The 12,702-nt window shown below is 36.6% G+C and overlaps 1 protein-coding gene across 1 annotated transcript; it reads left to right on the forward strand.

Annotated features, from left to right (window-relative positions):
- The first annotated feature begins 6,245 nt into the window (after positions 1 to 6,245).
- On the forward strand, positions 6,246 to 12,293 carry LOC124149333. The gene is made up of 3 exons (XM_046520848.2): positions 6,246 to 6,434; positions 9,490 to 9,618; positions 9,756 to 12,293. Exons 1-3 carry the CDS (start codon positions 6,374 to 6,376, stop codon positions 9,974 to 9,976), a joined length of 411 nt encoding a protein of 136 aa, XP_046376804.1. The 5' UTR covers positions 6,246 to 6,373; the 3' UTR covers positions 9,977 to 12,293.
- The last annotated feature ends 409 nt before the right edge of the window (positions 12,294 to 12,702 follow it).

Raw genomic sequence — 12,702 nt, forward strand, 5'->3', positions numbered from 1 at the left:
TGCGGGCTTGTAAAGGTTAGTAATTATTGATTCCAGTGTTGTTTCTTCTGTCGGGTCCTAGTAGAGACTTCATCACATTACATGTTTCTCTCCAGTCATTGTCAGCGATGGGTCCATTCACCTTTAACCCTTTTATGACTGGAAAATGTTTCCCAAATTGAAAGATGATCCAGGTGATGTGATAGGTGTTCATTTGAAATCCACCACCTTGAAATTCTGGTGATAGGTTTACCCTTAATCCTAAAATCTAGGGCATACGCTGTATGTACTTTAAACAACTGAAATTAAAATTAAATAGTAGAAAGATGTCACGATTACGTAACTATAAAATGCACCAACAAAATACATACTATGTAAACAATCACCGCGTAAAATATATATCCAAATCGTTTTAAATACATATCTAAATCATGTAAAATACATATCCAAATATATATCAACCTTCCAGAACGTGAAGGTCACACAACAGGTAACAGTGAATCGAGAGTGTCCTCTGCCTCAGGCTGGGTCATTAAGCAGTGAACCTGTATATTTACCTGACAGGTAAGAACCACGTAAGAGGGCAGGTAAGTGTAGCCACATATTATAATGTCATTTCCTCTCCAGTGACAAGCGTCCTTTCCTCGCTCTGTTCTCAGTCATGTCCTCAGGGGTCGGAGACGAGCTTAGAAGGGGGCCATGAGGGGTGGGGGGCCTTCCATTCACCTGGCTGGGGAGTCAGATGATTTTGTGGGGTACTGGATGTTGAAATAGATACTTGGAAAGAATACTGTGCCCTATGCACGTGAGAGAATAAAACTGAAATCTATATACAGAACTCACAAATATATTTTTATTTATCACCCCAACTTCTGTTATATTAGCGCTGTTCTCATATTACAAATATACAAAACATTAGCAGACTTTTTTGTACACTACACTGTATAAAGAACATTTAAGGCGGAATATGATTTAATATTGACGACATGTTTTAATTTCATGCTGAAATGCTTGCGTTTAGTTTATTAGTTACTGAACCTATTGCCTAAACACATTACCCAGGTCTTCTATATATATCACTGTGTATGTGTTTAGGCTGTTTCTTTGTTTGTTGTTTAACGCCAGTCAGCAATACTGCAGTTATATCACAGTCTCAATTAAATCAGGTCTTAGTTCTCGCTACCGCTAAACAGAGCTTGCCGTGTAATGAGCCAGGTTACCTACAGTCTTCGCCACTTGAAATAGAATCACGAAATCTTCCGTTGATAAATTACCGAAGAAAGCTGCATGTGTGCTAATACTTATAAAGTGAAAAGAAGCCATTCGGCCGATAAGGAATATCAATTACAGTAATGATAAAAAGTGCAAAGTGCGCTTTTCAAGACATGTCAGTTTTTGTTAGTGATAAACAGCACCATTGACTTTTAATCACGTGGTTACAATCCACCTGAGGATCGACAGTCGGGTGAGTGGGAGCAACTTTATTTAGTGACGTGTGCAGCGTATCCATACATTAGAAGCACGAACTGATAGAAAAATGTGCACATGCAGTATTTTTAGCGGCAGTCACCTGACTGTCGATTCTTACCCTGGTTGTAACCACGTAACCATAATATGTTTTATTTAACTATAAATGAAGTTTGCATCTGTATTGTCTTTCGTGCTTCGTGTATTATGTACACTTTGTACCTACAAGTTGGTACCCGTGAAGATTCCGGGGTAGAATAGGTCTTGCCGTAAAAGGTGACTATGCTTGTCGTAAAAGGCGACTAACGGGATCGGGTGGTCAGGCTCGCTGACTTGGTTGAATCATGTCATCGATCCCAAATGCGTGGATCGATGCTCATGATATTAATCACTGGATTGTCTGGTCCAGACTCGATTATTTACAGACCGCCGTCATATAGCTGGAAAATTGCTGAGTACGGCGTTAAACAACAAACCAACCAAACAACCTACAAGTTGGCGAACTATTCCGAATGTTTCCCGAACCGTAAGTCATGTGACGTGTATAGTCTGAGTAAATCTGTATATGTGTAGATAATACTCCAAAGTTCTTTAAATACTAATCACATCTGACAATGCAGACATTTCAACCATTACCAGACAGTGTACAAAAGTGATTACCAACGAATTCAATTGAAATTCCACAGCGGCAAAACTCAATCCCACCCTTCCAGAGCCTCACGATGTCACCTCTGCAAGAATATCTCGGACTCGACAAAGGTGACACATTACGTCACGCTGCGCAACGTTCATTAACAATTTGTAAGATTCCCTTTTAGCATTGCGCCGAGTACGTGAAGGACCTGGACAACAATTGATATATTGTGTTGAGATTGAGACTTTATCTAAACCTACCCCCATAAACACCAGTCACACATCTTATGTAATATTGAGAGGTTAATGACGAAATGTTTCATAATATCCCTTAGGGACAGATTATCATGGCGGTGCAACCTGTTTGACCGGTTACGTTGTGTTTGTCTTTCCATTGTTCTTCACCGTCACAGAATAATAAGACAGGGTTGGTCTAAAAGTTTTAAATAACAATAAAATGAAAATGATAAAAACATACGACAAAATTTGAAACTCTTAAGAACACGAAAAAAACCACGTAAAAATAAGTGAGTGTATGTCTTTCGCTGAAGTAAAATGACATGATTTGAAAACAATATGAATTTAGCTTTAAAACTATAAAGTCGCTAGGTATAACTCGGAGTATTACTGACTCACAAATCAATTCCCAGTTTAAAAACGTTTTACGTGTGAAGTATGTATTATAAATAAATGCAATGCAGGACATTGTTTCTAAATATTCTTAGCCGTCATACATGTTTCATTCCTTTAGTAATTGAAGCGCCAACCCGCTCTGACGAAAAACAGCAAAATCTATTGATTTTGTTTAGAATCCAGGAGTTCTTTCTGGTACATCCTTTAAACCTAACATGCCGACACGAATCGATGCTTTTATATTCATCCACCAGTACAAACACGTGCTTCTGTTTAACCTGAAATCTACATTTATTTATTCTTTTTGCGCATATTACTTCGATGCTGTTGGCCCTAGAACTCGTCCCTAATGATTTCTATAGAATTAAATGTATGGAATCTGCATGACGTCATCAATAGCGCCAACATTAACATCTTGCACTCATGTGCGAACTGCAAGTGCAATAATCCTGTCACTGACATTCTGGGACATGTGGAATTTTCCGCTCTTTTCGGCGCAGTAGAGTTAGTACCGCCAGCACTATTGTGAAACTAACTGTATGTGATTGTTAAATACATGTATTAGGAAATTAACGCTTGTAGAAGAGCAATGGAACGACGAGCACTGAGCAATCGATCCCGGCTATTTCTCAAGATATTGCGCAAGTTCAGTGAGAGCGGTAGAGGAGTGACGTGGTATAGCCTGTTTCGGATATATGTCACACCGCTGAGGTCATGCGTGTACGACTGTAGAAGCTGAGTGCTTGCCCGAAGAAGCGTTTCTTGGTGTGTGTGTGTGTGTGTGTGTGTGTGTGTGTGTGTGTGTAAATATATGTATATAAAATTATATTGATTCTAAATTCGGGGGGTAAACATATTTATATAAAATGATATTGATTCCAAATTCATTTTCGCCGCAACTACTCTGTATGTATGAGTTGGCCAGTGGCTGCATTGGGTGATCAAAATATATTGCAAAATAACCCCCTGAAATTCGGTGGGGGAAAGTGGGTTCTCGAGCCCCCTTTCGGGCCTTAAAAAGCGAGTGTATTGTTGTGGTCGAACCGAAAGTGGAATCACCCAATTCATGTCATACGTGTATTTATACATTTTTGATATATAGATAATGTTGTTCCCAGTAAAACACAAAAGACAATACATTTGTTAACAAGAAATAATTACTATTTCGGGTAGACATCACTTAGTATAGGCCATGTATTCATTGCACGCCACCAATAATACCCAAATACGCGAAATCTAAATAACTCAACAAATAATTTATATAATGTGGGTTTCAAGTTCCCGTTCTTTCATCATAGGCCATGATAAGTGTTCATATCTGGAACCAACGCGATGTTTCGTTGGTTTGTCTATATTCTCATCAAATATTGCGAGTTGGTTTGTGTAGCTGTACTGAAGCGCGGTGTTGTTGCTATTATTCTAAATATTCTGACAATTATAACTGAAATTTACGGTTGTATGGTATGACACATCATCTTTCCCTGGGTTTTTTTCTTACGCCCCCCCCCCCCCCCCCCCCCCCCACCACCCCACTGCATATGTTGCATGTAATAGTTGCATGGATTATTAGCTTCATCACTTTCCATGCGTCATACATCATTAAATAATTGTATTTAATATTCAATATTTATTCATCAATGGATTTATCAAACAGTTCTCAATCGCCAAGATATACGCAATATACACGGAGATGGCGCTATTAGTCTGTACGGTAGTTTTTCTTTTTTCCGTAAAAAAAGTTGATATTTTTACAACGTATCGGAAAGCGTTGTTACAACCTATTTTATCATCATTCCGGTGATTTTCATATTTTTTGCAATCGCATTCTTTAATGGAAATTACACATGTGTTCCTTCTAAGTGTTGAATGTCTTCTATTAAATTACAACTACTTATTAACCGTGGATTTTACGTAATGCCTTGATATAAATATTTCATATATTATATTTCCATTTTTCTTAATATTCGGTTGTATGAACTTTAATCAGTCTTAATATTATTATTAAAGGACCCCTGAAATGACATTGCTTAGAATACTATAATTAAAACCTGTTGAAAATGTATCTTAAAAACTTCAAAATTCAGTGAATTGTGACGAATCGCGAGAGGTAATAAAAAGAGGTATTTGAAATTTTATTTTTATTTGTTCGACCTACCGTCTACAATGTGCTAACCCAAAATCCATTAACAAAAGAGAGAAGAAAATAGTCTTGCGTTATGACGTTTATCATTATTGTGGACATCATAATATTGACATTATGTCGTTGTTTGTAAATGAAACATTAACAGATAACGACACAAAATAAATCGTGTAATTAAAAAATCCCAGTAAAACATTGGAATGCACTCATTATCCTTCGTTAATATCAAGGACTTGATTTGTCGATCTGGTTATATATAAATTGTCAATTAAAACGAATTCATTTCATACAAAAATACCTTGGGGTCCGTTTTAGTTACAATTTAAGTTCATGCTAGATATAATGATGACATCATGAAACACAGCGTAAAACTGCATTCCAAAATATTGTAGATCATATCTATAAAACCATTGCACTGAACATAAGTGTGTCTTTAGGTAGCACGGTATTCGCGCTCATTGTGAACAGCTAAACAGTAACACTATTCAGTCTTGTCTGGTATTCACATAAAGCTTTGTCTGGTATTCACATAAAGCTTCATTTTGAATAACAACTAAAGACATTGGTTTGTATAGGATTTTAAAACAAGTCTTTGGCCGTTGACGTCTTTTGTTTATCGGAGCGCTGTAAAATAATTTAAGAATTTTGGGCACCATGTAATAAATCTGTCCATTTGACGAGGTACATTTTACCAATTTTGAACAGTTTTAATGCCAGAACTTAATACATATTGCTTCTTCTGTATTTCTTCTGTATGCTCTGCTTACTTACTTACTTACTTTGGAGATTTAACGTGCGCTTTCCGACTGATGCGTATTTCGCACACGGGCCCGGCCAGGCCATTTAATGCGTTTCCGAAAGGGGCGAAGGTGGTCTGTGCAACCCAAGAGGGGGGTTTTAGGGGTTGCTTATATAGAATTTGGGAATTTTGAGATTTGGAATAGATGCCGATGGGATTGGGGAGGAGAACTAAGGGAGCTGGGTATGGTGGATGTTTGTTTGTTTATGTGATTTTGATTTGGTGAGTTATTGTGTTTTTAGATGCGTTTTATTAGTTCCGTTTTGATTAAGAATACGCCTAAGGCCTTGAAGTTTTCTAGTTTATTTTGTGGCTTTAGTATTGCTTCTAGAGTTAGTATGCTCTGACATTGTTCTTTGCTTTAATTGTGTGTAGGATATATACAATGCCTTTTAAATGTCTCTCAAAGAGGATATACAATGTACGATACATAACATTTAAACATCTCCAAAAATACAAAAATGTCCAACTGTGTCAATATTCCGCAACAATAGCAAATGGAATGTTTGCATTGGCTGAGGAATCCCAGGCGTTATGTAATGTTATCTTGAAATGGAATATAGGCGACGCGGGTTGTCTCCTCTTGATCACATAGGTGGCGTTATCCTTCGCGTCCATTTCCCCAAGGTCACAGACAGGGCATTGGAGTAGGTTTGCGGTTGGGAGCAAGGGCCGTATTTTGTTCGTGTGCTTATTCGAGGATCCTAATTCAACCTGCAACCATGAAAATATCTGTATTTCTCCCAACAGTTACACTACTGTTGATGTTCCTGATTGAGGAAGGTAAATATGACAAAATAACCCGGGCAAGTAATCGCCTCGTGAAGCCGATTCCATTCCAAAATGGCTTCTGCATTCTTGAAGCTCTTTCCCATGTAATGGTTCTTTAGTATTTGTAGGCGATCGCTTAATAATTTAAGCGCTGAGACAAGCAATTGAATGTTATGATGTATGTTAAGTTTGAATGCTGTTTCCTTTGTGGTATTAGATAAATGTGCCTCGTACATGTCCGGTCCCGAATGAAATAAACCGGTTCCATTGAACACTGTGGAGGTGCAAACTGGAATACATATATATGGTATTATTTTATTGCTTATGCAAGTGTGGTCACTAGAGACGATTCAGAAAGGTTGTGCTCAGTGCTCAAGAAAAAGTGTCTCTTTGTTGCTATTGAAATGGGACCACACGCTCATTTGGGTACAGAAGATAGTAACTGTACGTTATGCATGTTCTATACGATCCTCCCTAGCGAAGATACCGTTTCTTTTAAAACTGAAGATATGAAGTACATTGTTGTAGCCTATCCCTATTTCTTCTATGGATTGATAAAAAATAGTTTTAAAGCAAGGGAGATGTTGGATTTATACGAGAACGCATTCATTTTTTTAGATCTCAAGACTGTCAGCATAACATTATGTAGCCTATGTGTGATTAAAATCTTCCTACATTTTGCATTTGTTAAAACAAACCTTATGCTCAACTTGTATCACTATTCAAAACAGTGTTTAGCCTATGTAACAACTCACATTTGTTTCACCTTTTATTAGGGTGTTTAGGGTTTCAGATTCACAACAAATCTAGGTGCATTTTGTTCAAACGTTGTCTTGGTCTGGTTTTTCAGAAACAGTAGATAGTAACAAAACCTGTCTGATAATAGTATGGTTCAAGTGTTCTTGTCAGTTGTCATTTTTTAAATATGCCATTTAGACAAGTGGTAATTTCTATATTATTACATAGGTCACCGTGGGTGTACCTTCATGTTAAAAGATTGTTTGCTAACAGATGTTGTTACTACTTACCATGCATGGCTTTACTTGTCACAACCCATGATGTGCAATCAATTGCTGCTAAAACTAACAGCTTCAACAGCATTGAATTATTGCCATTGTGAGTTAATTACAGATGCACAGATAGTGGTGTTTTTATTACCCTTTGCAGCAGTAGAAACTAATATTTTTAGTCAACAAGTCCTCATAGCAAAAGCCTTAAAAAGGGCAAATTTCTGCTAGTCATTGTGATACTTAAACTATTGGACAGATTGACAAGGACTACATTACTGGTGCCAATTTCCAATGCTTCTTTGGCTATTGTTTATGATAGCAAAATCATGTAAGATGCTGTACCAACAGGGCTTTAGTTTCAAACACGTTTAAGTTACTCTGTCTTACTAATATTGTTTGGACATTGATGTAGTCTCTAAATTGAAGGTATCAAAGCTAAAAACATGGACCAAATGTCTTCAATTTCTAAAATTGTAACAATTGCATTGGAAGTGGAGAATGTTTGGAATGTCCGATACCATCCTTAGGTTAAAGTACCACAGTCCGTGAGGTCACAAGATGACAAAACTAAAGCTGATCTTGATCTGCACTATTACAAAACAGATTTGCTGAGGTAGGAAAGCAGCTCATCCACTAGGAGTTATGTCCGTCCCCGAATAACTGAGCCAGGCAGTATGTAGGGCATGTCACTTTCCTCAGGTGAGACAGGCGCTGTCCATGTGAGAGGGGTAGCTCACAGGACACTTAGAGGTCACTGCTTTTATTGCTCTGACCTATTTCCTTCTATCATTTGTCAGGGCATATTCTTGACAGACGGAACAGCTTTCTTTTCGATTAAATAAATGTGTATGCCTTTGTATAACATACATATTTTTTTGTGAAATGTTGGGTTGTAAGGGTGAAAAGAAATCTAACTTGTGTAGGGTAGATAATAGATCATTCCTTTGTGTAACAGAGGCAATGTAGTAGGCATACACACAATCACACAATTGGTATACAGAAACATACATGTAACATTTAGAGCATATTTTCATAAGATACGGGAAATACATTTTCATGCTTTCCTTACCTGTTGACACATTATTGATTATTATTTGTATCATGTTTTTCACAATTTATCAGATAGTGGTGATCGCCCTTGCCAGTATATCAGCTAGTATTCTTCTTGTGATAATTGTTGTCAGGACTTACGAATAACATTAAACATAACTGAAATTGTGGATGTCTTTGATCATATTCAGTTTTGTCACTTAGATAACACTTATATTTTTCGATAAACAGATTCTACCAACGAAATCCACAAATAGAAATAATGCAGAATCTGTGTAAATATAATTTTTGTCTCGACTACTTCATATTTTACTAGAAAATACAACTAAAACAATGAAAATAATACAAAATTAAAGTAAATTATTACTTTTTAAGTAAAACTTGAATCGAATGCATCATCATATGTAGTCTCTGGACACTACAAACATTATAATAAGGGAACAAAGCCTTTCATAAGTAAAAACATACCCAACCAGTGTTAAATGAATAGGGTCTCTTTGAGATTGGCTGCCAAAGATTGCAATGCATAGTATTTGAATCTAGTTAAACCCTGATGAAATATAAGTGTCAAAAGCATATGCCGCTTGATTTTGATACTTAATCTCAGAGACTGCACATTTCTGTAAGAATGCTAAACACCCTGTGCCTCATACATACTTCCCCAAAACATAAAACCCAAAAGTGAGTCCTCAATATTCTATGCTGTAATGCTTCAGTTTTCCAGTGTGAAACTTGTCATTATGGGTGGCATTTGAACCTTAAGCACTTGATGTTACTGAGTGATTATGTCTCACATTCTTATAAGAATATTTCTCTTGATGTACCATGCAAAACTTCAAACTGTTTTAGGTCTACAGGAATCTCAACTTTGGCATATCATGATTGTAATGATGTGCACTGTATCCTATTCTGCACTCTTTATGCAGCATTAGAAATTGGCACTAGTCATGTAGTCCTTGCTAAACCGATGTGTTTATGCCATGTACATTTTACAATTTGTGTTTCAGGATTGGGTCTTAAATGCCATGTATGCAATTCCTTCTTAACGCCAAGCTGTGGCGGGACACTGACTATGGAATCAGACACCTTAGTCACCTGTACCAATGGAACTGCGTGTCGTAAGATTGAACAAGAAGGTAAGTTTAATTCTTTATTAGCTGTATGAATGTAGTTTGCTTTGTGAATGTTGTGGAAGACGATTATATTCCAAATCATGTAATTAATCGTTTATTCATCAATTAGTCATTAATTGTCCTTTTCTTGATGTTGACAGTGTACTACAGCGAGCAATATGATACCCGTATCATCCGTCAATGCGGCCATGAGGAGGACCCACCCTTGACCTGTATCTCTCGTACTGGAACCTATCGCTACAAAGTGCAATACTGTCACTGCAATGAGGATGGGTGCAACAGCGCAGTTACTTCGGCCATCTCTGTGACCCTGTTGTCTCTTGCTCTTGGACTCACACATTTTGCTAGGAAGCATTTATGAGTGACAGACATTAAACAGGTTTCTTTCTTCCTGAATTACCAAACTCTCTTCAATATGTGAACAGAAGTCTTTTTCTATGCACTTTGTTTCACAATGGCTTCAGATTGGCATTAGAAATATATTCCAGTGACATTTGGATTTGTTAAGTTTAAGGTCCATTGATGTATTAGGCAAAACCACCAACTTAGCACATGGGCCACGAAAAAAAACCACTGGTTCTAAATTTCAATGTTAATCAAAATTATAGGTTTGTTAGACTCAGTTTCTTCATAAAATTCAGTGTTGGCCCTTTGAAGACCATATGTTATTAAGTTCTGATTGGTCCTGAAAAAGTGGCATTATTCTGAATTGCCTTCGGTGTCATTTATGGATGAATCAAACATACTTCATACTTTTTTGACACAGTTTAACCGTTATATTGAACTCATTCTTTAGAAAATCACATTAAAGAATTGTCGTTCTTTTGAGCAATTAAGTCCATCCACCATTATGATTTTGATATCATCCTAGATTGTTTCTAAACTGTTGACGTATTTCAGTTGCAAGATATTGCCCTCATGGGTGGTTTGAGGATTTTTACATAACAGTATAGAAACAAGATAGGCTGCATGTGACCCGAGAATTGTATGCTAGGAAATGAAGTTTAATGTTACTTTGAATATTCAGTGAATGCATATATAATTGCATTGTAATTTCCATTGTTTGTGTGAATGAAATGGGCATTGCCTGGATGTGATGTCTTGTGTATGTTTCACATTCCCGGAGAGGAAATACCGACCAGATTATGGACTAAGGCATTGTCTGTCAAAATGAATCTAAACATTCAAAAACAATTTCTTGAAATCTATATCTCTGTTTGATTCTATAGATAAAATTAATGTAAATCAAGATGTAAAAAATGCTGACTGTCAAATATATTGTTTGAAGTAAAGATCTCCCATTACATGAATAAGCATTTCGTTCTTAATACTCAAACTTTTCATCAGCACAATAGTATACTGGAACATTACTACAACATTATCACAGTGTCTTGAATTATGGAAAGGATGAGATTTTATTTTCTTCATATCATGTAAATATTTGTCTATTGTTAGAACGTTTGCTAGGGTATCGACAGTGATTGTAATCCAGAAGTATGTGATCAATGCTTGAAGATTATCATTTAACCAAGATGTTTTTGCACTGTGATTTGAAAGAATTTACATGTATTTTACCATTTGTCACAATCAGACTTCTCACAGAACCACCTGTATGATTCCTAATAAGTACCAAGCATTTAATTATGGTGTGTATCAGTGTATAGGTATGTGAAAATGCTCATGTTGTTCGTACACCACTGTTCATATTACGATTTATTCCTAAGAAAGATGTTTATACTTTTCAGTTATTTAATACACTTTGGAATGAATAGTGTCAGACCTAGCATGTTATCATCAGAGCATGCTAACATTGGCTTTAAAAGACTGTTTTGTACAAGGATTTAAGGGCGGTTCCTATGTAATATATTGTTACTTTTCTTAAAGAGTTTATGTAGTTTATTTTCATGTTGAAGATTTTATTCGCTATCCTAAATATTACATATTGTCGCTTCTTCTTTTGAAAAAAATAGTGCCATTTGTAGCAATATATATTTGAAATAGACAGTTTTGTATGGAAGTTAATTTTCAAAATGTATAGTGTGAGTAGACACCTACTGGAAAAGAAACATATATCCCTGAAACTAATTGTAGCATTTGGAAGGCCAGTTTTAACTGAGACATGAATGTTTTTCCTCACCAGCTTCTGAGGAGCTCCTCATCACGCTATTTACTTCACCATGTTGTAGGGTTACCACCAGCTCATTCTCTACCACACATTGCATGTTTTAGGGAGGTCAAATTTGACATGAAATTAATAGACTGACAAGTAATAATAATGGGTTTTGTGGACATGTATAAACTCCTGTCAGTAGTTTCAGGTAGTTTCAGGTCAATTTTGACAATTTGAAAATTTGGAGGACAATCAATCTTGTGTAACAATTGGAATATGGTCATAATATTGTATGATATTGTATATAGATATTCCTGAGCTTATGTAGGGGTATGTATTCAGAGCTTTAGTCTGTTATTCATGTAAATTTGAAATCTTTATTGTTTTATCAGACGGTTTTAATTTTACTGGCTTATTGTAATTGGTTTTAGCCTGTGATCATCTGGTATGGAATGAGCTGGTATAGTTCAATAGAATACAAGAAGGCCTTCTATTGAGGCAGGTATGAACTTGTGTTCTGAGTGAATGTTCATGTAATTTTTTTCAAATAAACAGATGATAGTGATGATTGTTTCGTTTTCATCTTGTATACTTTCAAAGGTAGTATTTACCTTTCTTTGAGGTAGCATGGTGCTTTGTTTTGCTTAACACCACACTCGGCAGTGTTCCAGCTAAATGACAAAGGTCTGTAAGTAGTGAAGTCTGGACCAGGTAATCCAGTGATTGACGTCATGAGCATCTGTCTACACAATTGCGATATGATGACATGCATCAACCAAGTCAGCAAGCTTAACCACATGTTCATTGCCTATTACGACAAGCAGGGCCGGTCAGGTAGCCTAGTGGTTAAAGTGTCCGCTCGTCACTCTGAAGACCCGGGTTTGATTCCCTCATGGGTACAATGTGTGAGGCCCATTTGTGGTTTCCCCTGTCGTGATATTGCTGAAAGCGGCCTAAAACCATACTCACTTTTACGA

This window comes from Haliotis rufescens, unplaced genomic scaffold, assembly GCF_023055435.1.
Source record: "Haliotis rufescens isolate VD_foot unplaced genomic scaffold, xgHalRufe1.0.p SCAF_11, whole genome shotgun sequence".
Taxonomy (NCBI): Eukaryota; Metazoa; Mollusca; class Gastropoda; order Lepetellida; family Haliotidae; genus Haliotis; species Haliotis rufescens.

Excerpts from the sequence above, each read along its gene's own strand:
- LOC124149333 (XM_046520848.2), top strand. The coding sequence starts at position 6,374 with ATGAAAATATCTGTATTTCTCCCAACAGTTACACTACTGTTGATGTTC. Across the intron at positions 6,435-9,489 it reads GATGTTCCTGATTGAGGAAG|GATTGGGTCTTAAATGCCAT; the intron begins GTAAATATGACA and ends TTTGTGTTTCAG. Across the intron at positions 9,619-9,755 it reads TCGTAAGATTGAACAAGAAG|TGTACTACAGCGAGCAATAT; the intron begins GTAAGTTTAATT and ends TGATGTTGACAG.